Raw genomic sequence first — 26,734 nt, forward strand, 5'->3', positions numbered from 1 at the left:
TGTGCCCGCCCGCGGCAGCCGTCGGTGTGGCGGTGCTGGAGGGAGCCGGGGCTTGCAGCGTGCCGTGCCGCTGGTAGGGGCGAGGGGAACAGCTGAAGCGCCGTGCGGTTGCCGTTGCTGCGAGCCGGGGGCTTGCAGAGTTTCCCCTGGAAACCTCTCTCGTGTGAGGTCTGGCTGCAGAGGAGTTCAGCGCAGTTCTGCCAAAATACTTGTGCTACCTGTGTTGCAAAGAAGGAAAAAAAAAACCACCCCACCAAGCCAACTTTCTCTTCCATGTGGGTAGATGGTAGTTCAAATAACTAAATCAGTTGTGATTTGTGGTTAAAAAAGCCCCAAGCTTATTGAAGAAATGTATTCAACCTTTATTAGTTTTTATTCTGCCCTGATCTATTTTTTTCTCTTTCTATATTTTGTGAGACCAGAACTGATTTTTGTTTCATCTCGACATAGAAATAAATTTTTTACAGTGAGAACAATCATTCACTGGAACAACCTCCCCAGGGGTGTGGTAGTCCCCATCACTGGAGGTTTTCAAGACGTGACTGGACAGGGTGCTAGATAACCTCATCTGGGCTCCCTTTCCCACAAAAGGTTGGACAAGATGATCTTTCGAGGTCCTTTCCAGCCTGGCCTATTCTATGATTTTACCCGTTAACATGTATTAATGTGCTTTCAAAGGTTATTTTTACTTAAAACAGAGGGTTAATGAGAAGACAGAACTGGAGGGTGGATGAGTAGTTCTATTTAACATACTTGGAAGGGGAGACGATGTAAATGGTTAGTTCTGCTTGAATAGATTAGGTGGCAGAAGCATAAGATGATGCTGAATTATCTTTCCATAAAGAAAACGGTGCAGCTAAATCTTACATTTTTGGGGGGTTTAGGCTGTAGCTTGTAAAAGTTTTTCAGAAGATAAATGACATCTAAAAAGCAATTTGCAAATATAGTTGGCGTAGTAAAACTAATTAAAGATCTAAAATAAAAAAGTAAGTTTCCCATTGTGGGGGGAAAAACCCCCAACCAACAAACAAACCAGAAAAACCCCAACACCAAAAGGTCTTTGGAAGTATTAAAGAATACTATCAGAATATGCATTTGGGTTTTTTTTCTGTATTAACATAGTTGCTTTGCTTTCCTAGTTTATATTTCAGTTCTTTGTACATTCAGCACTTCAATATGTAACACATTCTATAGGCATTATTTAATATCTGAAACAGTAATACTAGCGTCACTTTTGTAGCCTTTTTTAAAAGTACTGAATTGAGTAGGCAGATTGTGCTTGATAATCTCTGAACTGCTAAGTCCCATAGTGCAGTATAGCATTTTGCTGACTTAAGCTTGGATCTACAGGTAGTATACCACGTTTGCATGATCTTAGGTGTGCTCTTTTAGCTCATGTACTTAATATTTCTAATCTGGGACATGATACCCTACAAATGTTGCTGTGTAATGCTTCCACACCTGACTAGACTTGTGTCCAGTTGGCATGGCATTTCTGCACTGTGTCCCCAGGACTTGTGATTCCTTTAACTCCTGGAGAGCGTGCTTCGGCTTTCTGCACTTGGGTCTGATACAGCTGAAAGGTCATCATCCATCTTTAAATACTGTCTGAATGATAAAGCTGTGAACTCTTCAATGACTTTCCTATCGTTTTAAGTTGAAAACATAGTTTACTGTGTGGAATAAGGATGTTTTCTATTTGCTTTTATTTATAAAATGCTCTGCAGTGTGAATCTTGATGATTTAGGAGAGAATCAGAACTGTATGTTAAAACTGTAACTGCTGAAACAAACATTCATTGACTTTGTTTCGGTGAGGGGTTTTGGCAAATGATAAGCAAGGGTGGTGACCCTCTTAAATTCAGGCACAAGTGATTCAGGAGACCAAAAGCAGCTTTAATTCATACAAACTCTTATCATTAGCATGGAGGGACTCGAAAGGTCCCAATGTATTTAGAAACAGATTTGCAACTTGGTTGCATGGTAAGGGCCTTTAGAGTAAAAGTATGTAGAAAGCACGTACTTGAGTGTTTGTGAGGACAAGGTCTAAGCTTGTTCTAAGTAACTGTTGCTGATGTCCATAATCTGGAATTCTTGGTGCTAGTTGAGTATTTCCCAGCTGCCACTTGGCTGTCTTCTCAAATAGCTGTGTTGTAGGAGTAACTTCTTTTCGTGTGTGTCTGAATGCGATGTGACAACTTACTGACAAAAAGCCAACGAAGAGATGAGTTTCATGCTGTTCAAGATGCTTGGGTTTGGTTTTTTTGCTTTCCTGGGGTGAGGGCTAGTTCTGTAGAAGAATCCATTAATGTGTTGTGCACTGGTTCCAATCGGTGCTACTGTCATCAGCGTAAATCACAGGAAATAATGTTCGGAGTGAGAGGTGATCTGTCACGGAAGTGACTCTGCTTGTGAAGTGCCTGTAATGTTCAGTGTCAGAGTCAGACCCCACTTGGTTTTGAGGATCAAAAGCTGTACTTCACCTCTCGGCATAATATGCACCTATTTTAATACATGCGTTACCTCATGTCCCTCCCATGTGGAATACCTATAGCCATTAATATTTCTGTAATATCTGCTTTTGCATGGCTTTAAATCTTATGAGGGCATCTGTATAATTTGATCAAGTGTTGCTTGTTAGAACTGTCTACTGCCTGCCACTTTCTTTAGAGACCCCGAAGGTTTTAGAATTGTATGCTACACCTATTCGTATCTTATGCTGATAAGAACTCATGCTACTGCTAAAAGAAGCTGTTGTGGCCACTTAAGTCCTAGTTGGCGTAAGTGTTTTATGTGACAGCTGTGAAACAGAACAAGGTACTGATCTGAGTTAAAACTAAGGCAGGTCCTTCTGCTCTTTTTCTCTGGCTTGGAGGGACAGTGTTTTGGCAGTTGTACTGTACTAAGATTCATGCAGGTTTGAAGCCTATATCTCAGCCACCTTCATGCTTGCCAAATTCAGAGTAGGAGTCCAGCCAACTTAGCAAACAGAGTTACTGTACTTAGCAATGTACTGTAGTGGCTTTTGGAAGACCTACTGTCTTCTATCAAGGAGAAGAACTTACCTCACTAATAAGGGGAGAATTGGAGATGCTCTTTCCAGGTGTGTGCATTGAGTCATTGTGATTTTATTCTGTTGTGCAAAAGTCATAAACTTTTCTCACAGCAAGCATAATATAATTATTTCAATCTGTTTACCCAGTGATTCCCCCAACAAGGGGTTGCTTTATGCTTATTTCCGTTGCGCAACAATATTTCCTGTGAGCCCTGTGCTGCATAAGTCTTTTGTTCTCCTGCTTTTGTGCTCAGCGTAAATCGGAACAATCTCCTATGCTCAGTAATATCATGTAATATGGTATTTCATCATGTGTTGCAACGCTTTGAGCATGTTATCCCCACACAAGTATTTTGACATACTGCATGTTGATTTCCAAATTCCTGATACTGCAGTGCTTCCTCAGATCCAGCAGACCTGTATGCAAATATGCTGAGAACTGTAGGAAGGTCTTTGGAATGTAGAGGATCACCTGTGCATTAGGCTTCATGTTGAAGGCATTTGAAAGTCCTGTTTCCTTCTCAGTAAGAAACAGGCTCCTTGAATTTGATATAATTGGCAGGTTCCTTGTACTTCAAGCTCTGATGTTTAAGCTTTGTGAATGAGAACTGAGCAACAGCTAAACATTCGTACCAGTTCAGGATATTTTCTTCTGAAGTGTCTCTTATTTGACAGAGTTTGGTATTGTATTTTTATGGGGACTTCTGAGGTGCCATTTCATGTTTTTCTATGTGTCTTTACAGGAACTGACAACAGCTTTGGAGAAGAATCCAGATGATGCCGAATATTATTGTCAACGAGCTTATGCTCATATTCTTCTACAGAAATATGCTGGTAAAATCTTCAGACAACACAGAATCCTCTTAAAAGTGTATTATGACACGTTCTTTACAGAAGATGTCTTCAATCTGCAGCCAAATATAGTAATAACAGAAAGTGTTATCTGTAACTTAATATGCTGCTTCTACAGTTAGGGTATAAATTTATAGTTTTCTTTGTTTTGTTTCTGCAAAACTTCCAATGAATTGGGTACTCTGCAGTCCCAGCTTTCCATTTGATTTTAGCCTAGTATTATCTTGGCAGCTTTTTTTTTTTTTTTTTTTTTTTTTTTAAAGTAGACTTCTTAAGCAGATTTTAAGCGTTGCGTTGTAAATATCTTCCATCCTTATGTTTTTGGTAGAGACTGAATCCTGTCGTGGTAGGGATGTGATAACTGAATAATAACTGGGAAAAAAATTAACTGAATAACTAAAGATTTGGTCTATTTTTTCTTTCCAGTAAAAAACAAACAGATTCACGCTTCAGATCCAAGTAGAGGATTTGACTAAATGAAAGTCATGCTTCATCTTACATAGAGCTCTGTAGCTGAATGAAGGGTTCATCCGTGGCGGTTGTGACTAGATCTAATTCAAACAGTGTGATTTGTGTGCAAGCTAAGAAAGCTAACATAGTACACCTTAAAAAATTTTCACTACTTAAAAGACCCACAGTTCACTGCTTTTTGTAACACATTATTATGTTCTTCACCTTTAAATTGATTTCTAACAGATGCAGTTGCAGATGCAAAGAAGTCCCTAGAACTCAACCCCAGTAATGCTGTAGCACTCCTTAGAAAAGGGTACGTATCATATATTGTGCTTTGGGAATACTGTGATAATCTGTACAGCAATACTGGTATTTGGATTATGGCTCAGTACAAACTTCTTGCAACACCACAGATGAATAAATTTAATGCCATACTGCTTCTAACCCGTCCATAATAAAGCTGTGGTTATAAGAAACAATTGAGTTTGGGGTGACTATCTTAACATTCTAGCCATTTCAAAAACACACCTCTTGGGTGATTTAAATTCTTACACGTGTAATTTTAACCAATATAATGTGTAAACTAAGGATGTTGTGATCTTCAGAATGTGGATTAAATTGAAAAGTAATTACTGTTTCCTTGTGTTTTTCTTTGTTCATGTCAGGTTAGGTGAATATCATATTAAAAACTATGCATCTGCTTTAGAGTCTTTCAGAGAGGGACAGAGGTTGGACAGTAAGTATTAAAGTTTCTTGTGTGCACAGTAGTCCTTTGCTAATGAGAAAAAACTCCTAATGTGTTAGTTGAAAGTGAAGACCAAGGCTGCCTTTTTTTTTTCTTTTCCCCTCCTTTTCTCTTAAGGCTAATGAGTTAGGTGCCTGACTTGAGATGTCTGGTTTTTGGGAAGGTGTGTGCAATCACTGCATGAAAGTGTAAAACTGCTTAAAAATGTGTATCAAAATTCATAGCAAGTAATATATGATTTTTTTTTTTCTTTATAAAATGGGAGAGTGTTTTCCTGCTTCCTGGAGGTCTTATGAATAAATGATCACAATGGTGTGGTATTAAGTGTTGTAGAAATATTTCCGAACAGAACAGGCTCCTTATACATAGCTGGAATTTCTTGGTTGTTAAGCCATTTGATAGACTGGTCTTTAGAAAGAACATGCAACTTGGTGGGTATTGAAACTGACAAAATGGATTTTTACCTCACATTCATTATCACTTAATTACAGAAGCATGTTTATTATCTGTCTTTTTTTCTTAAAGTGTTGGCTTCCTGGCTGGATTTGCGCACTTTTTAGTTTGGGGAGAATTGGAGCTTTTTTTTAAATCTGAATTTCTTCTAGAAGCAGGAAAGGAGTAGTTCAATACAGAAAGCTTTGGTAGAAGACATTGGGAAGCATACAACAAAGCAATTGCAAGATGATTGTAACTCCTTGCTCTTCCCTCCTATACGCCATTTAAAACAAAACCCTTTCCTCATTCCGTTCCCTCCTTCTCAACAGCAGAAGAAGATGGTAAGAAAAGCACCTTGAAAAGTTACACAGAGCAAAGTACACTAATCTGATAAGCGTTGTCATGGTCTCAGATCTTTCTAGTATGTTGTCTTATCTGTAACAGTGGCTGGGACCTGAAGGTTTAGCAAAAATGTAATTACTTTGCCTCCCCCCAGTAAGCGATCTGCTCCTCTGATGTAATCTGATCTAAAAACTGGAATTTCATGGGAGAGTGTTTGCTTGCTGCCAAGTGATTGTGCTCCCTCCCACTCTTGTGCTTGTTTAGCCTCTTCTTTCAATGCATTAAGTCTGCAGAAAACTACTGTTTTTAAAATATTTTCCCCCTGGATTAATGTGTTGAAATGGAGCAATGAAGGGTCTGAATGCTGAAGCCAGCAGAAGTGAAGCGGCAGAGCAGTATTGGGGCAGTGGTAATGGTGGTGGAAGAGGGATGTGGTGGAATTGCAGCAACTGTTAGTTGTCAGCTTAGGCTGCTCTGGAATAGGCGTTAAAATATAAGAAATTTCCTAAGTTGTTTCAGTTTTGGTAGTTTGGATAACTAGGTAGTCTCCACTAGTTTGTACACTAGAAGGACAAGTGTGTCTTTGCAATCTAGCCAAGTTCTCTAGTATCTTCCCGTGAAAGGAAGTGATTCCTCCAATGACTTCCATAGCTTTCCTTACTTGATAGGTAACTTTTCATACATCTCCAAACTCATCACTCCTGAGTTTAACTGAATGAGTAATCTATATTTTTTCATATTCTTGCCCCACCCCAAGCAACCACTATCAATTTGAGGCTTTTCATGTGCATGGATTTTGTCACCTTTCTAGTTTGTCAGTTGGAGTTCTTCAAAATACAGATTATACACGAAATCTCCTCAGGCCAGAGCATCTGTTTGGTTTTTTTCATTCTGTTTAACTTCACATCCTACTTACGTTGTAGGGTGCAACAACACACAGAGCTGCAGGTATCTTTTTAGATAAGTCAGTGAATACCAGGTCTCCCTTAGCTAATTCAGAATCCCTGAAATACAGCGCAACCTTTTCCTGTGTTGAATTGCTTGACTTCTACCTGTTTGAATTTAATTTGCTATTGTTTTGCTGCTTACCCAGTTGAAGTGTTTCTGAAGCTTCCCAGTCCTTCCTGATTATGCTCGCATCTGAAGATGGCTTCCGCTGTGCTTCCCGTATCTCATTACAAAATTCTGTGACCCACTGTGAGATGAGAAATCTCCTGAAGGCCTTTTTAAAAATACAGATTTTTAGTTGATTCTCTCCCATATATTACCTAATTTGCTGGCAAGTTTATGTCAGTAACAGAATTTGCCTTTGTAGTTCTGCGGAATGTTTGATGGATCCCAGGTGAAAACAATTGTGAGCATAAGCATTTTGGCAAAACAATTAACTTCCAGTTAAATGCAGCTAGTGCAAAATGAACAAAGCACAGAGGGAAAATTTGCCACATGCTGTTAAGCAGGTGATAAAGAGAGAAGACTTTAGCTGTTCCTGCCTCAGAGAGGATTGCTGTGGTGGGGAATTCTTTGCTGGCAAGGTTGGTTTCTTTGCCACGCAAGGGGGCAGAAGTACACTGGTACATGTTTCTGTTCCTTGTTGATGTAAGGGCTGTTTTAAATCTTAATCTGGAATGCTAACAATTAATTTAAGTTGCAGGGAAGCTCTGGAGCTCATCTAATTCCATGCCCTGGCCAAAAGCAGTATTAACTTTGAACTTGCATGTGTTTGCTCAGGTCCTTCTACTGTTGATTTCCAAGTATCTCCAAGGCTGAAGATTCCACAGCCTCTTTGGGCAACCTGCTCCAGTGTTTGACCGCTCTTTTAGTAGAGAATTTTCCTTATCTAATCAGAACTTACTTTGATGCGTCTTGGGTCCTTTGCCTCGCTTCCTTTCCCCATGTACTTCTGCAGACAGTCCGTGGTCAGTCATCTGAATACCTTAAGTGTACATTAGGTAATTGAAGACAGCCCTTGGATCCCCCAGCATAACCCTCTGACAGTTAATTTTGGAGAATTCCATCTGAAAGTAGGTATCTTCTTTTCAGGATTTGCTAGGAATATAGAAGACTGCAATCAGTGACTGATTGTATTGTAATATCAAAACAGCCATATTATTATTTGCATTTTTAGCTTTTCCTAATAGCAACTGAAAGGTTACATAAATGTTATGTAGCTTAAAATTTAGATACCTTTTAAGACGACTGGTGGGGATGGCAGAAGAAAAGGGAAGAGGATATGGCTTGAGAAGTGGGGTAACAATTTTAAGACCTAAGGCACACCTTAAAATTTATGTACATGTTATATTTGAAGGGGCTGGGGTGAATACTTTGCATAACTGCAGTGGAGTCACACTTGGTGTTACATGCATGTCTGCTGGGAACTCTTTTGTCGAGCCTCTTCAAGCCCTCTGCTGGATAGTTGGCTGCGTGAACTCCCTCAGTGTGAATTCTCTAAGTTTAGCTATTCCTAGTAGCTGGTCAGTAACATTGCCGCTTTTTTACTTTGTGACTGTGAAAGATTTTTCTGGGAATTTTGTTGAAATAAGATGATTACTCTGTCATTACACTACTACCATTTGAGCTAATTTCCAGTGAATTCACTTCTGTCTGGGGAGCTTGCTTCCTAGAATATAGAGGTGTTACTAAACTTTTCTATGATTTTGATTCATAGAGTGGAATTGGCACCTATGTATTCCTAACAACCCTGAAGCTTCAGCTGTGTTTGTAAAGTTTGTGTGAAACCACCGGGAGAAGATACTTGGTGTTTGTGAAAACTTGTGCAACTTTGGGTTGTCCTCGGAACAGACTGTCTCTTCTTGATACTTCTCTAGAGAGGAAGAATGTGACTGAGTGTTTGAAAAAATAATTTTAAGAATAATGGAAAAATGTGTAAAACTGTACTTCTTGCTTTCCAAACAATTATACCGAGCTTGAGCAGACTGGAAAGCAGTAGTGTATTTGGGTCAGTTCCGACAAAATCTGGTGTCCTACAAATTAATTTAAGTTAATTAAATATAACAGAGTTAAATAGTAGAGTTGTATAAAAATACTTAAAGCTTAACTGGAATGACAGAGATTACAAGAAGATACTAGGAAATAATACCATTTTTTAATAAATTGATGGGAGTTTGGGATGAATTTGTTCTGATTGGCAGTTGTAAGAAATTGTTTATGCAATACATGTAGTGCTTGAGGAGTTCTAATGTTACTGTGTTTGATCTCTTTTAGATGTAGATGATACCTTTACTATTTGGATTAAAAGATGTGAGGAAACACTAAATGGTAAGAGAAACCACATTTACTTGATAAGGGATTTGATATGCCCTGTGCTTTGAAGCTGTGTCATGTTTTTCAAAGATTTACAGCTTATCTCTTACTTAGAACAAAAGAAATTTACGTTTTAAAAAAGTCACTTTTTCCTATCTCTTGTTTCTCTGAGTGTACATCCTGAACGCTTCTATACTTCAGATTTAAAGGAACATTAGTATTGGGTTTTTAATGTAATAATTAGCTGTGACAGAGGAGTACCTGTTTAAAGTTCAGACGATCATAATTAATTTTAACTTGCTTTCATATACAGCTGCTAGCTAACTTTAACTGTGGAAGCATGTGTCAACTTGCTTTGTAAAAACAGCATCAAAATCAGTTTTCAAGTCTTACAGAATATAATGTTGGAAAGAGAGGTGGAAATTTGGGGATTTTACTCTGATTCCACTGATTTTTCCACATTTTACTCTGATTGGGGATTTTTACTCTGATTGCTGCTCTGGTGTCTTACCCGTTGTAGTCAGCGTGTGTGAGTATAGTTTCCTTTCATAACTTCCTACAACCTGACACCGCTGGCAATGAACTCATCCACTGTGCTTAAACTGCCTGTGGATTTTAATGAGCTATAACCCAATAACTGCTGTAGTTTTTTCCTTCACTTGTTGTGACTTCCTCCCTCTTTGTGGTGCACACTGGAGAATGGGGTAGTAGACATAATACAAGTTCATGTCAACCTGTTGACTAAAAAACAAAGAGGAGAACCTTTTTGTGTTGTGTAGGAATGAACAAGCTTCTGCTTCATGATACATTTTTGCCGGGTTTATTTTCATTTGGAGAACTTAGATAAGTGATTGACATGCATGGTCTTATTTGCAAAGAGTTACCTTGGGTGACAACTTTCTGCCGTTTCAAGGAAAGAGGTTATAATACAGATTTTTCTCTAACATCGTAATTACTTTTTGCAGTGTTTTGTCTGGTTCAACTCAGTTATCCTGTTTTATCTTGAATATTCATCCCTGTCTTTTCTTTTTTGAGCCATTATCTTAATTCTCTGATACTCCAGGAAAAAAAAAGAAAAAACAAACAAACAAAAGAAAAACACCCAACCCCAAAACGTCTTAATTACAACTTAATATTCTTTTTTTATTAATCTTTATCTCAGTTTAGCAGTATGCATTATAAAGAAGCAAAAGGGAAGTTTGTTTCTTTTCAAACATACTTAACCTAAAATATTTTAGGGAAAAAATATTTATGAGTACTGAGCTATAATTTAGATCCAAGTATTACAGTATATTTAAGGTCATATAAGTGAATTTCTCTGCCAGATTTCCATCTCATTCCCCAACTGTGTTTGCCTAGCATGAGATACAGATTTGATGAGAACTTTGTGCTATTCCTATGGATGGATGATAAACCTAGTACAGACTCGTGGGAAGTGATTTTTTAATTTTTTTAAACTTTTGTTTGCCGTGATGTTGCTTTCATTAAAAAAGGTCTGTATAGGTTTCTGATAAGCAAGGAAAGTAATGGAAAGTTTGTTCCTTCTGTTAATCAGAACATGCCTTATATTACAGTTGTTCCTTTGCACAAGTTGCTGATTGAAGTCTGATTAAAAAGTAGAGTGTCATAAAAGCAAAATACTAGAGGTAGAACTGGCACATTTTTAACTCTTCTACTGTTGAGACTGGAGTAAATGCAGAATGTCTGGAGTAACTGAAGAAAGCTAGAATAAGTATATGCCTTGTAAGTTCAATGTCTTTTTCTGAAAGTGCAACTTTTTTCTTTCTGCAGCATCACAGACAGAAGTGGTAAGATGTTTTCCTTAATATGTTTACTGTTTTGATTTCTTTGTTAAGCTAGAGCATACTTAGGCTTCACTGGCTTCTTAAAACTTTCAGGCTTTAAAAATTATCTTTTCTATTGCATGCAGTTCTGAAGGATTTAACTTTCCTTCTAAACATGTGTTCTTTCATTTGAGACCAAGGTTGCAAAATTTGAACTCTGAAAACTCTTAGGAATGGCATACAAATCTGGCAATTACTGTGCACTCATTAAAGTAAATTTTAACTTTGTTGCTTGCAGTCTGTGGCCTAATTCTACAAATTAACCAGCTCATCTTGTCAATACTAACTTGCTTGTGACTGCTAAGAAGTAACCTTTTTTCCCCCAGTAGCTTGCCAGTGGTTTGTGTGGACTTTTTTCTTCTGTAACTTGTTCAGTTTTCAGTTTCCTTTTTTTTAATTGGAAATCTTCAGAAGAAATGTTGAAATTGACACCCCCCCTTTTTTTTTTATTTTTCAGACAAAAATGGGAATTTGCATTGGATGTTCTGCTCCCTCTTTCATAGTTACTTCAATTTTTTAAATTTTAAGAATAGGATTGAGGAGGAAAGTGTACAGAAAACATGGTGGGTATACGGAAAGACAAATCTTACAGTTAAGGTTTTTATGTTTAACAGTTATACCCTAAGTTCTCAGATTTGTTTCAGGCTTCCTTCATGAATTTTAGATTAGCAACATAGCCACTGTGTGTCTTTCAGGTATACTTCTTATCCAGGAAGAAAACGAGTTAAAGCTGAACTGATTGCTATTTATAAAATGTCTGACCAATGCATTCTAAGTTACAGACTGACATATTTAATGTAAACTGAAACTTTTTAATAAATTCATAATATGGCATAAATGGCTAGGAGAACAGTGAAGAGCTTTACCTGTAAGTTAATGCACAAACATAAATCAAGAGAAGGGGAACAATCAGTATGAAAATGATTTGTGTCTTTGAAAAGTACTTCATGGTATATTTTCACTTACACTGATGTAATTTTCTTTCCAATGGAATATGCTTCAACTAGAATACACAGCAGCAGCCTCTGCCACCAAAGATCAAGTAAGTTGACTTTAGCTTTACTGTGAGAATTAAAATAATTGACATATAGCTGTTCTTTGACTTGGGGATTGGAGAAGCAAGATAATGACTGTAGAAATTCTTTTTCGGTAACTTTAGAACATGGCAGTCTAAGTGAAATGTTTCTCAAACAGTGTCCTCGCTTTTGTTCAGACTGAATTGTGCTTTCAGGAGATAATGCCTCACTTGGAGAGTGGGGAATGGAGTAAGTATTCTGGCTTCTGTTTCTAGTTCTTGGGCTGAGCTTAATTCAAAGACAGCCCCATTATGCCTAGTATAGGTAATGTTTTTCAGAGGCTTTTAAGACCCTGAACTAAAAAGTGCCATTTAATTTATAGAAGGCAAACAATATTATGAATTGGCCAAGAAAGTGACTTAATTTTTATATGCTTCTTGATTAAAAATGATTCTTTGTTCTTTAACCACTGATCTTGTCAGTTCTGCAGCTGCTTTGTTAGAGGAAGGGGAAGAAATCTAATTTTGTATGTCTTCTCTCCCCCATTAAACTACACAACGTACTGTTCCAGCTTTTGGTGGTGTTCTGTACCTCTCTTTGCAGTCAGTTTTTTCCTCTCTTTTCCTTTTTTTTTTTTTTAAGATATGACTGATACCAAACAGAATCTCAAGTAATTGTGACCATAATGATCAAGAATGCGCAGAAGGATGATGTCAGTGTGCAGTTCTCGGAGAAAGAGGTGATTTGTATTGGTTATTGATACGCATCCCTAGATTCCCTAAGATGAAGTAATTAAACCAATGAACATTATCTCCTGCAATAGCTTGAAAAAACTGTTACAAGAGGTCTTCTGTCGGAGCGATTTTTTATGTACAGCTACATTGTAGACGTGTGTATGCTCAATCAAGTGAGGATTTATTGCCACAGCAGTGTCCACATAGGATTTATACACAAGCGATAGTGTGGTGTGCATGCTACAAAGGGAACATCTGTTTTTCAGCTGCTTGTGTGTTTGGAGGGGTGAGGGAGGAAGTGATCTGGACTTAAAATGTTTGAGTATGCATGCATCTGGAGTAGGAATGGACAGAGGCAAGGTGTTCTAAAAATAGGTATGAATGAGTAATATCTTGCTTTAGGACAATTATAGAAAAAGAATGAATGTTGGTGGGTGGGTTTTGGCATTACTAAGATTGTTAATGGCAGCAAAATACATATTTCAAGGAAGTGCAGTAATCTTTTTATTGTAATACCATATGCAGTACTGATGATGTTCATGTTTAATTTAGCTGAGAATAGTGAAGAGTTAGGTTCTTATTCTCAACTAAGTTGCTACTTCATGAACTACGGGAAGTATTTGGTTGTTACTGTCTGGTTTAGATTGTTAAAATTGTGTGAACACTTGCCACGTAGTTTGTGTGTATTGGAAGGGAAGTTGCAAATTGTTTTCATGTTCCATTATTAATGTGTTGATACTTCATTTGCTGTATAATTCTTTCCCCAAAGAATGCAGATCAAGCTGACAAGATAATAGGCTTTTTGAGTACTTGCTGGCTAAGAATTGAAATCTCCTGTTCATTTTCTAGTGTACTTTAGAAACACCGTGTTCAATAATTCAGTACTGTAATGGCGTCGTCTGAAATTCTGACGCCTGATGCTTTAAGTGCCCTAGTGAAGGGTCATTAATTTAATCACTTAATCTTGGTGCCAAATGACAATCCTTTACTTGGAAATGGAAAACTGCTCTCAAAGATGACCAGAGACATGTTTTCAACTGTTAACAGATGAATGCATCAGTGAAACTTCCATCAGGTGAAGACTACAACTTAAAGCTTGTTCTTCTTCATTCTGTAGTGCCAGAGCAAAGTACATTTAAAGTGCTTTCAACAAAGGTAAGCTTCTTAAAGTGTAAATTATTTCTTTGACTGTTCCTGATGTTGAAAACATTTCTGCTCTATTGTCTTGTCTCTCTGCAACAGTCGTAATATCTTGCTTTTCATATTGAATTGCTTTTTCTTTCTTCAAGGTGCCTTTCAGCCAGTGGGAGGCTTTCTAAACTTGTGCAAGTATCAGGAATAGTAATATGATGGTGCTTACTGAAGAGCAAATGACAGTTATGTTGAGGATGCTTTTACTTGTTGCTGTAGAAAGAAGACTGTGGTCTTCACTCTTAGAATTCAGGTATTAGGAAAGTATCAACACCTTTCTACTAAACTCTTAGGAGCTAATATTGCCTTATGAAGCATTGTTATTTTTGTGTGCCCAAGAAATAAAAGTCAGACTTTGAGGATTTCAGTGTTGAAATAATTCTTTACCCTTTCATGACCTTTTCTTGCTGGTAGAGGTTAGCCATACGGTTAACTGTTCTTGGCTTTTCAAGAGGGTGTATTCCACGCTGTTCCTGGAAATAGTACTTGCTTGGAGACACTTGAAAATGGCATGGAGTGAGGGAGAATGCTTTCGCCTCAGCATTTTGTTTCTTCTATATTACAGGTATAGAAAAGCAAGAAACTGACTGTGGTCTGGCATAGTATATATTGTTGGTATAACGCATAGACAGACATATGCTTTGTCCATAGAGCCAAGCCTGAATCTCTGAAGTAGGAACGTATTGTTGGGTTCTTTCCTTGTATTTCAGCAGTGGTTCTGCAGAGCTTTTGGAAATTCCTTTGTGTTCTTATGTTCCATTTTACCTGTTCCCTTCTCAGAAAGGTACCTATAATCGTTCTTGCATCATTTCAGGGAAAAGGGACTTCAAGATGACACGAGAGGATTGCCTTAGAAAGTTGGTCTTGTTTTTCCACTCCTCGCACTAAGGAAGCTGGGCAGGTTATGTGATTGAGTCACGTGAGCTCTTACACTGTGGGAGATAAGCACAGTGCTCAAAGTATGTAGAAAATCTGCTAGTCCATTAGTATTTATATAAATTTGAGTGGAATGGGCACAGACCTTGTCAAGAGGAGTAACTGTGGGGTCCTGTTTGCTTTATGTTCCTATCTAGCTTATGTTATGCTTTTCACTTGTCTTGAAGTTTACCATTATTTTCATGAAGCATCTGCATGCTACTGAGCACTGTTGAAATGAACTTGACTTTGTCTTTCTACGCTACCATCTCTAGCCTGGGTTAATTGCTGGAATAATCTCCAGTAGTCTAGGAACCTCAGTCTAAACCAGGCTCCAAAGTGGTGTGAAAGCTTTAGTTATGTTCAGGCAGTGTCTGACTTGTAAATATTTTGCATGTGTTTCCAAATGTTACTGTTCTTATATAATTATGAGAGACTATTTTTGAGACAAAATGGGATTAAGAGAGAACACAGAAAGTGTTCTAACAGTAGAAGTCGGCGCTTCAACACGTTCTTCCTCTTGCAGAAAAGAATAGTATGAGGACACCTGTGTAGGTATAGTGAAGGAATACAACTTAAATGATGTCCCAGCTAATTCTGGTTCTGACCAGCAGATGGAGTCTGGCTGAAGAAAAAAATTTAAAAGCAGGTCTACGTTATGCATGCAGACTTCTTTAAAGGCCTAGAATATTTTACTTTGAAAAACATTAAGCGCTTTAACGGAATGGTGCGGCCTTAATTGTATTTGCAGAATTACAGATTCTAAAATAACTGCGAAGAGCAGACAGAACTTACAGACTCTGGGATTGGTTCTTTCAGGGAATGTTAATAGTGGTGAAAAATGCAATTGATACCTTAAGAGTTGTTTCTTTCCTAGCGATGAAATAGAAATTATACCTTTCAGTAAATCCATGCTGTGTCGAGCTCTGAGATACAAAGTCTCTGTTTGGAAAAGAACAGAACTAGCAAATGGTACGGAAGTAGCATAGATAGATGTTTGGAGGTGTTTGAATGGTTTCTGTATATGCAAAAGTAAATTAGTGTTCATAATCTGCAGACTTTTGACTTCAAGCTGTGAACTAGAAGAGGTAAAACACTTGACTGTGACTCAAGAACAGCATAATGTGTGGGTGAAGTCCAGTTTTGAGATAAAATCTTCATCTCTTTATGCATCCTAGTATTGTATATTCTCTAATTGTCAACAGTTTTGCAGATGATACAGACTGCCTTTAATAGTGCCTGTATGTATTACTACCGTGCTTGGAGCCATTTTTTTACCTAATTTAAAAGTTCATTTGCTATTTAATAGAGATCACTATGTGCAAATTCAGCTTTGAGTTGATTATGGTTCCTGTTCACATTTAGTCGCAAGTTACTTAGAATTACCTGGTGTTGTTCAGCATATAATTCTGATGATTTAAGGCCTCAGCTTAATGTTCATGTGAGAAAATGCTGAATACAACTGTATTGAGTCCTTCTCTTGAGGGAGTTGCTATGTATGCCTAGCATTTTTTTTTCTTGTACATGAACAGCATAGTTGATAGATCATAACTGGATCAATTGCCATTATTGGTTATACTCCTCATCTGTCAAAGGTGACTGACTGGAGTAATCTGATCAAGCAAAAAGTAACAGCAGCTCCAAAAAGGACCACGTGAGTTTGAGATTTGTGTCTTACAAATGGAAGCTGATCTGGTCTTTGTACGTAGCATGACTTTGTACACAATAGGTAGGATTTTGTGTATTTTGGTGGTCATCCTCAATTGTGTCCAGGTGTCAGGTGAAGTGGGGGGAAAACTGTGCCACGCTGAAAACTGCATGTTGCATTCAGCATTTAACAGGAGGAAGGTACCATTTAGTGGTGCTACTTGGTTTTTTTACTTCTTTCCAGAAGAGGGAGCCAAAATGTAAAGGCTGGACCAAGTTTGCTCTTTGGAAGTTGCCTGTGTGCAGTTATCCTGTAGCTCAGTGTGCGTAATATCATTGTGCTCCCTTCATAAAAGGAAAAAGGCATAAAAACTTAACATGAGTGACTAAACACGTTTAAAGCAAAACTAGCTGATCTGTCTCTGTCCAGAAAATATGTCAGGAAAGTAGAAATGCACAAATAGTGTAAGGATTTCTAATGTTCTGAAACAGTTCTTTGTGCACAATCAGCCTCACTTTCTTTTCCCTCTTCTGTTCAGTCTATCAGTCAGTGTATTTGGGATTCCAGGGGAATGTTCTGCCATGTTCTGTTGGACACTTGTGTAACATGAGCAGTTTCTCTAGGTCTTCTGTTGTGTCCTAGGTGATGCGGAGGATTTTCTTCTCCTTAGACCTAGAAGAGGAGAGTAGGGATGAGTATGTGCTTTTAGCACGTGTGGTTATGAACTTGAAGGAAACTTGAGCTAGTGCTTTCTCTTTTTCTTTCCCTCTGCTCTTGCATCTGCAAATAGCCTGGGGACAATTACTGTGAGTTTTTGGTTTTTAATGGTTTGGGCTTTTTGTAAGCGACGACTTGCAGCAATTTAGAGCTGTTTGAAAAAGTGGTAAAAAGTGGTTTCTTTACCCCAGAACTGTCCTTTTATTAGAGATCAAAGTTGTGCTGCAGACAGGGGAGGTGTTAGAAATCCTCAGCCTCTTTTACAGTTGACATTTGTTACTTAATAGAGATGTCTGAGGTAGAAGCACACTCTCAGCAGCTTCATGCCAAGAATATGGTAGTGTGCATCAGTGGAATGTTTCTTTTTCTCAAACCACATTTTGCCTTGCAAACTCTGAAATACTCTGTGCAGCTTACTGGAAAAGCACACCGATGCCTGTTGCTAAATGTAAAGGAAAAGGCAAAGAGTGAAACTGTTTCACATACTCTTGGACTGTCGTCAGAGCCTCTATTCAGAGGCAAATGTACACAAATAGATAAACGAGGAACAGATTTATTTTAACTGAAGTTGGTTCTTACTGTTGCAGTCTGGTCCTTAAAAGATACTTTCTCGTTTTGGATATTTTCATTAAATTGCTTGCAGACACTTGAATGCAGACTTCCCTGCTCTCATGTACTTGTTTTCTCTGTGAGGCTTTCATTCAGATTCATATCTCCCATATATATTCTTGAGTATTTTCTGTAAATTATAAACTGATATTTAAGATATGAGTTGGATACTCTTCGGAAATTTCTTGCATCTCTTAGGCAAGGCTAGTTGGAGCAATTTCCTGGCTAGACCATAGAGAAACCTTCCCAATCATTGGCATGATATTTACTTGGCTTAAAATAAGTTTGATTTTTTTTTTTTCCTTCTTTATGAATGCAGATGGGTGTAGGGCAGATTTAAACTTGTTAATACTGTGAGAACTATATTTTAAACAAGCATGTAAGTCAGTGCCCATGCTTTATATAAATACATACAGGAAAACTATGTGTAAGGGTTTTTCTCTGTCTTGAGAGAAGATGGATTTAAGAACTATTAGAACAGCGATGGTTTACATTGAGGATGCAGTGACAAAGAGCTTTAGGATACCTAAATGATCTGTATTGCTAGCTCCTTCTCTAAAATTCAAAATTTTAACAAGTAGTTGCTATGTAATATCAGTGAGGTGGAAACTGACCTTTTTGCACTCAGTTCTCCATAGTACATAGCTGGCAAAGAAACTGAAAGATGCACGCTGAATCCCTTCTGTTGCAATATATTTGCTACAGAATAAATTTCTTAATTATCATTTATTTGTGATAAAACTGTAGAGTTATTTTCATCTCAGTATATTTTGTTTAAAGTTAAGGACCGAAGATCGTGGAATTTGGAATATAAGCAATGTATAAAAGGTCTTTGAATAACTAGGATACCAAAACTGTACATGCATATGATCTTAGAGGTAGTTTGAATAGGTCATACATTTTTAGAAGACAGTGCTATTTTGTCCTACCCTTAAATTTAGGTAACAGAATACGTGAGATGACTGCAAAATGACAACTCTAAACACTCTAAATTTAGAACTCGGACAAAGCAGTCAGTAGTTCAGTAAATAACTAAGTTGATTGGAAACTCTGAATTCTTGTTTTCGTGTGTTTAATATAGCAAAACATCAGAATTTAAAAGGGTATTTTTTGATGCATCTTAAAATTAATGGCTGAACTACTGCCTGAGCTTTGACAATTCTGATTTCCTTCATCCATCTGATCAGAGCTTGACACAAACTTGCCAGTGGTAAGTGAACTTTCCCTTAGCATGGACTGTAAAATATAAAACACAGTAGAAATTAGAAAAAAATTCTTGTAACTTGTCAGTGTGCACCAGAATCTTCTTTTAGGGAAGAAGATAAAAATTCTTTCCTTTTTAATGTTTCTCAGTTAAACTGGCAATGTCTGTCCCAGAACGTAAGTTCAAGTGAAATCTAGTTCATCAAAGGTTTGGGCTTTTTAACAGCAAGCTTCTACCTAGAAAATTAATGTTGGCTAACTAGCGTTGTGTTTAGCTAAGGGGAGAAATTCTTTCTTAAAACTAGATTAAATGTTCTTTTATGCCAGTCATCTTAAAGTAAGGGGGTTTTGTGTTCTTTTACTACCAATGAAATAGTTTAGAATAGCTTCTGAGAGTAACTCTGTTGCATCTTTTCTGATAGCTAGCGCCTGGATTAAGCTGCAGGCAAACTCGGTTAAATCTCTGATAGGTTTTTAAAAATGGATTACTTTTATGACTAGAAAATTCTGTGAGTAGAAATTTCTCTGTATCCTTTCACTGCAGATGGGGTTTCTTCTAGACGACGAATCCCCCATTCGACCCTCTTCTCAGAGGGGCTGGTTTCTCTCAAGACAGTATTTCAAACAAGTAGTGCATGAATTACTGTGTCAAAATTCCGTATTTCTTTTCCTTTCTGCTTTGCTCACTTTGAGCCCAAAGTACCAGGAACTTAAAAATTACAACAGAAAGTGGATTATTTCTGCGTTGGAACTTTTCCTACATCTGGAGTACTGTGTCCAGTTTTGGGCTTCCCAGTGCAAGAAAGGCACTAACGTAGTGGAGGAAATCCTAGTGGAGGGCTACTGAGATGGTCAGGTGGCTGCACAGCATGAGCTACAAGGACAGGCTGCGGAATTAGGCTTGTCCTTAAGTGGCATGCAAAGCATTTAATTTGCAATGAAACTTTCCTGTCTCTTATTCTAAAGTTGGCACGAGGCACACAGGCATGCGTTTTATGAAATATAAATGTTAAATCAAAGTAGTTGGCAAAGTGTTGATGTATTTCTCTTGCCCGAGTACTGAATTTTTTTCAAAGGAGAGGAAAAAGCTAACCGTACTTACGTTAGATGTGACACAAATGTCCGTACTGATATGTTACTTGTCTGTGTGATAGCTATCAGCATCTGCCATAAAATGTTCATTAAAACACATTTATTGCCGTTTGTGCACATAATTGGGACTCACAAAGTTGATTCTCCTTAGATCAAATAAAGCTCTCAAGTTGAAGAAATATGCGCCTTCACAAGCAGAATTTTATAGCTTTATATTTTTGGAAGATGCGGTTGTATAATGGTATACAGCTAATGATTTCCCTAGTTTTTGCTCCTGCCTGCCGCTTTGCCTAACGAGTAACTTCAGTTGAAGTGGATGGAGTAGATGGGGGAGAGGTTTAATCATGTCATAAATACATTCTGTCTCAATTCTTCAGCTGTCTATACTTTAGCTTGGCAGGGTTGAAATGGTTTATATCTAAGAAATCTGCATCTTACACTGGGAATTAGTTTGTAGCATTTCCTTTTCCTTAGGGATGTTTGTCATGTGGTACTGGCTTAGGGACAGTTTCAGAGAGGAAAATGTAAGAACTAGCAGATTGAAAAAAGGAGAGGGGGATTACTGGAGCAGCAAAAGTAAAGATCTTCCTTTTTTTCTTCTTTTTATACATGGGCAGAGTACTCTGATGAATAGCCAGAGGTCTTTATAAGGGTTATTTGAGGAGGGTTGTATTCCGAGAAGAAAAAAGTCCATGTTTAGTAGCTCACATCAAGCATTATATTGCATTAGAGGTCATTCTTGGTGTGGATAAAATAGTGTGTATTTGAGATACTGAAAGATATTGGTGGAAAGCCTGAAGCGTAAGGGTAAGAGGAGGTAGCAAAGGAAGAAACAAACGGAAGAGAAATTGAAGTGGTATAGGGTTGAGCAGTCTCAGTATCAAGCATTTACTCTCTGTTTTGTTTTGTTTTTTTAAATAGATCATATTGGGGGGGGGATGCACTAATAAGCAGAGTATAAAATCTTAAAATTAAGGCCTCCTCAACTTAAATGTGCAACTGAATTGATAATACAGTTTCCTCAGGTTGAGAAGAGTTGTATAGGAAGCAGAGGAGAGACAAGTTGTTTTAAATTAATACTTATGTTTCACTTCAACTAATTAGTGCCTTTGTAAGTGGCTGATTAACTTAAATGTTTGACTCAGGAGATCCAAATCCACTGGGGGGAAAAAAAAACCAAAACAACCCTGCTAGTTCTGGCACTCATGGAACTACTTGTTTGTCTTGTACATAGATATACAAATATTTTAGCTTCCTTAAGCTAATCGCAGAGCATTAGATCTATGAGCGTAGGTGTTCAAAAATGAACTTTAAGGTTGTAATTTCCAAAGCGTTTTTAGAAGAGTCCAGTGAAGGAACCTTTGCTGCCGTCTTTAGTTCTACTGAAGACTAATCATTGGCATAGTTTGAATGCTGCTTCTGCATAGTTTCAACAGAAATCTCTGTGTCCGTACAGATTGTAATATTGAACTCTGGGATACAGGCCTTCTTTAGAGACAGTAGGTTGAGCAACTAGACTAATACAGTATTTTATTGTTATTTGATTATTTTTGGTTCTGTGACTTTCACTATTTTAAAAAGTGATACCCTGATGCTTAATTTGTGACTTGTAAAGTTGCTAAAAACATTGGAAATCCAACAGACACAGGGAGCGGGAAGTCAAATACATGTGGGTGTTGGACTTACAAACTTACTAAAACTCTCCCCTGCCTTGAAGGGCATTCCATGCCTCATGTCTTAAGCTTTTTGTTGTTCTCAGTTAGTAGAAGTTAGTGGTAGAAAATAAGTATTTAAACTTGTCTGGGGAAATGGTAGCTTGTGGGGGGGGTGGAAAAAGTAATCATAATTAAATATTCTGATTCTTAAAATGCAGCATGATTGCAAACATGGAAGCTTTGAAACTTAAATGAGCTCATGTCTTTATTTTTATAAGGCATCTCAGTCTGTTGCTTACCAGTGACTGATTTGAAGAATGGGTTAAATAAAGTTCAAATTTCAGATCAACGTGATGCTGTGCAAGGAGCTTGCTGTTAGGATCTCTAGGGTTAGCTTTTACAGTGGTGCCTTTGTTCTTGGGTCTGCAGGGATCCCCAGGTTGTAGTGGCTTTAGGTGGAACGAAGAACTCGCTTCTGCTGAGCTGTTCACAAATAAGGAACTACTGAAGTTCAGCAAGCACCGATTTCAGTTAATTAATAGCATCATATGAACTTCGTGACATTTTTGTAAGTGAATTTGTTGTTTGGAGTGACATTAGGCAGTCCTTGTTTTGCAGACATTGTTTTACAACTTTGTAACCCTGTGACCAAAGGGTAAGGCTAATTACAAAAAAAAAAAAATTCAGTATGGTTTTGTCTAACGGGACTGTGTGTAGTTGTGAATAGGGCATGACATACTTCACTTAATTTTGTTTCTCCTATGATAATTGCAACCATATCCATTTTTAATTGCCAGTTTTGTCAATGAATACTAGACAGTTTTCTCCATAGCAGTGTGTGTTCATTGAACCAAATGAATACAGCTTCTAAATTTCTCCGGTGGGAAGATCTGCATTATCCCAGGGTGTTTCTTTGGCTTGTGTACTACACATCAAATAGGAATTTTTTTGGTGGATGAAATGTAAACCTAGATAAGAGTTGGATTTTGCAGTCCTTCAAAAGTACTATTTAATTATTAGAGCTGACTGGCAAGAAAGGGATGCTTGAAAGATAATACCGTGGTGCCTGGCAGTGTAGAGACATTGGGACTGGCCATTACTTTTGAGATACCATAATGTACAAGAAGAGTCAAGTGAATAGTAAGCAAAAGAAAGCAAGTGGTACTAAACAAAAGGGTAAAAGTCTGATACAAGAGCTATGCAGCCACGTAAGAGCTTAGTTGACATGTGACTTGAAGTCACGTAACTTCATCTTGTAAGGTAGGTAAATTTTGTTAAAATACAGGCTTCGTATTAGAGACTGTGTCTCTAAAAACAGATTTATTTTCGTACTGCTACAGGATCCAACTAATTCAAACCTATTTGGCAGAACTGTTTGCCATCTGGATTAATTTGTTCTTTGCCTTGTGTTTTGTAGGTTGAGATAAAAATGAAGAAGCCAGAGGCTGTAAGATGGGAGAAGCTGGAGGGGCAGGGAGATTCTCCTAAGTTAAAGCAATTTACACCAGGTTCGTTCTCTGAACTATTAAGTATTAAATGGTTTGTTTGTATTAAGTTACTTGCAGTTATTAATATTTTTTTTGTGCTAAATATTGTTAATAAAATCACAGCTTCATTTTTACAATGAAAAGCCTAATAGTCTTGTTTTTACTGCCAAGAATTGACAGAAAAAGTCTGCAGGGCATTACTAAAACTTAGGTATTAAATTTAGTCATAACTTCCATTAATCTGGTGGATTATTAAAGATATATGCTTGTCATTAATTCCTCTGGGCTTATCTGTTTTGGTCACTGCTTTGCAGTTCTATGCATTGTTATGCCTCTATTGTTGCTTAAATAATTAAGTATTATTTACTAAAGTATTCTGTCTCTCTTGGAAAGTAGTACTTTTGCAGTTTTTCAAGTCAGATTAACAATCTATCTTTGAGAGAATTTGAATTTCCTGATTTATTGATTTCGGATATTTTTTGCAATTTAGCTCAAATTTTCCTCTGGCTCTAGGCTGCTGGCTTTCCCACTCCCCCCCCCCCCCTTCATGCCCTTACTGTCAGCCAATATCTCCTGCCTCATTTTGACTTTAATTATTTGTGTTGCTGTTATCCAGCATTTTGTTGTTGGATAACTAAATTATGTAACTGTGTTTACTTAAAAGTAAACTTTTGCAGCTGGTGAATGTAGTCTCTTGCATTTCTTAGTTTCCTTTATTTTTGTTACTGCAATGCTTATATCAGTAAGGAAGAATCCATTTGCATTTTCAGATTCATGTTCCATTATCATCTCTGATTCATTGGAAACATATATGTCTGTGTGTTCCCTGCTGCTCTAAAAGTCGTGAGAAAATGCTTAGTTAACTAACACTTCTGTTTTCAGATACCCAGCACTTATATCCATCATCCTCTCACTATACGAGGAACTGGGACAAACTGGTAGTTGAAATCAAAGAAGAGGAGAAGAATGAGAAGTTAGAAGGAGATGCTGCTTTAAATAAACTCTTCCAGCAAATTTATTCAGATGGTACAGATGAAGTGAAACGTGCCATGAACAAATCGTTTGTAAGTCTTTGCTCTTTTTCTCTGAAGAAATGTGTACCTTTTGCACGTTGGCACAATTTGCTGAGCTTTGCGTGAACCGGGAAGCCTCTAGCTACCAAAACCTTGGGCCTATAATGAATGGCAGTGGTTCTGTTGGAGGTACTGGTATAACAAGTCTCTCTGAAAGCTACAACGTTGTACGCTAATGAATGTGACTTTAAATCCAAGTTTGTGCCTCATTGAAGCTTGTGCTTTGTCACTGGTCTCTTTGTTTCAATCAGTGTTATCAAAGGAAATACGGTTTTTGGCTCATCTAGAGCTTGAAGAGTTGCCATGAGTGAAAGGATCAAATTCCTTTTAATTGTTTATATCTGGTTCCTTTTATTTGTAGCCCTCATATTCAAGAACCTGACTGACCTTTTAAAAGCTTCTTGTTAATGAAGTGACATCTGATTGTGTCCAGTACTGATAAAAGTGTCGTTGGGCTGAAGATTATGGAATGATGGCTTTGTCAAATTTCATTCTATATATACACAGACTTCCTGTGTGACTTGCTTCTACGTGAAGCTAAATTCTTCACCTTTCTTCAGAATTTGTTAATCTGCTGTAAGAAATGTGGCTTTTGTATTACTAGAATTCCTCTAGCAAACTAAACAAGCTTTCTTTCACATTGCAGATGGAGTCTGGAGGCACAGTTCTGAGCACCAACTGGTCTGATGTTGGTAAAAGGAAGGTAGAAGTAAATCCTCCTGATGACATGGAATGGAAAAAATTCTAATCCTATTTTTAATCTTTTACCATCTATGTGTTGCCATAGTCATGTACTGACCACTGTGTATGGACATAGCATTCTTGGATTCAAAGCACTGAATGTTCCCTTGGAAACAGGAATTGTCTTTGCATTTTGCGTGCTTTAGAAATTCCTTCATCTGCAGATGTTAAAAGATATATTCAAGAGTGGAACTCCTATTTTCATCATCTCTGTCTAATTTTTGGAAATTGAGTCAATCACAGTCTAAATTTTCTACCGCCTTTATCAGCTCTGCTCTTTGGGGATGGGGTGAACTCTAATGGGCTGGTCAGGATTATTACTTTATGCCCGATATTTCTGTTCAATAACTTATTAGATCTTGGCAACTTTGGTAAAAACACTTTTCAACAACAGTGTTAAAATTGTTTGCTCTTTAACTCTGCTAAATAAAACTGTAAATATAACTTTTTCTATACGGAAGCTGCTTCTTTTCATTTTTAGTAATCTTGGTTTTTGATGGGGGGAATCACTTAAAGCATATAGGTAAGGATGTGAATACACTGCTTAAAAAAAAAAAAAAAAGCTGGCATGTATAGGAGCAAAACTTGCATTCAGTGAAGAGGATGAGATTGCTATTCTTGATGCAGACACAAGCTTTTGACTTGTAGAGTCCTTCCACCTGGATGATAAGTTGAACTGCAGTCATATGATGGAAGGGAGAAAGTCAGTTGTGGCTGGAAATTTCTACAGAAAAGTGGGTCCTGTGTCTGCCTTCTATATTCAAAAAGAAGGATCTATTGCAATTGCCTGAAATCAAAGATAGCAAGCAGTTGCTTTAAGTTCTGTTATTTCAGAATATTGGAAACTGTTTATATTTTAGAGGAGAGCCCATGTGTCCTTAATTGCTTCCATCAGTTCAGCTTTTCCATCATGATCAAAATTTAAATAACAGTATTTACAGAAAAAGAACTGAGAAATGTAAGAAACGCTGTCTATGCTTGGATACAAGTCTGCAAGGGTCTATAGATGCTCAAAAGCTGTCTGGACATGGTCCTGCGCACCGTGGCTGTACGTGGCCCTGCTTGAGCAGGGGGGTTTGGACATTGGACAACGTGGTCCTGCGCACCGTGGCTGTAGGTGGCACTGCTTGAGCAGGGGGGTTGGACAAGATGACTTCCAGAGTTCCCTTCCAACCTCAACCATTCTGTGGTTCTTTGAAGGGGTTCTTACAAAGTTGTGGTAAACTTGCCTAGTCCACGTGCCGCTGTCTCTTGGGAATTCAGATACACCTGAATATTTTAAGATTCTAGAAAACCCCATGAATTGCAAATATTGGCAGCCCCCTGAAAGCCACTTCATTCCTTGCTAACCAATGGGTGCTGCTCTAAGTTTGCTACTTTTCCTTGCATTCCTAATTATGTAGGCTTTTTCCAGATTGTTTGTTATTCTGTCTGTTTTCTTTGATGTGTTATTTTACTACAGTGAGAATTGGATTAGCTTGGTAAAATATAAAAGGTATTAGAACAGGTGTTTTAATAGGACGAGTGAAGTCTGCAGCTGTTACAGTGATAAATGTATGTAAAAGATGATTGAAGACTGAGGAGGAGGAAGAAAGGATGTATTCTGTTCCTTCTGTGGACTAGGAATTTAGGTTTTGCAGTCATGGCGGGAAAGTGCAGTGGTTTTT

At 37.7% G+C, this 26,734-nt stretch overlaps 1 protein-coding gene across 1 annotated transcript in view; it reads left to right on the forward strand.

The window, feature by feature from the left end:
• Positions 1-25,518, forward strand: part of SUGT1 (SGT1 homolog, MIS12 kinetochore complex assembly cochaperone) — a 27,304-nt gene extending 1,786 nt beyond the window's left edge. Inside the window, 11 exon segments of the mRNA XM_019471090.1 lie at positions 3,730-3,888; positions 4,603-4,672; positions 5,025-5,095; positions 9,104-9,157; positions 10,934-10,950; positions 11,994-12,028; positions 12,645-12,741; positions 13,784-13,891; positions 23,184-23,274; positions 24,136-24,317; positions 24,973-25,518. Coding sequence (XP_019326635.1) covers positions 3,730-3,888; positions 4,603-4,672; positions 5,025-5,095; positions 9,104-9,157; positions 10,934-10,950; positions 11,994-12,028; positions 12,645-12,741; positions 13,784-13,891; positions 23,184-23,274; positions 24,136-24,317; positions 24,973-25,074 — 986 coding nt within the window. The 3' untranslated portion in view covers positions 25,075-25,518.
• The last annotated feature ends 1,216 nt before the right edge of the window (positions 25,519-26,734 follow it).

Source organism: Aptenodytes forsteri, unplaced genomic scaffold (genome assembly GCF_000699145.1).
Source record: "Aptenodytes forsteri isolate BGI_AS27 unplaced genomic scaffold, ASM69914v1 Scaffold172, whole genome shotgun sequence".
Lineage (NCBI taxonomy): Eukaryota > Metazoa > Chordata > Aves > Sphenisciformes > Spheniscidae > Aptenodytes > Aptenodytes forsteri.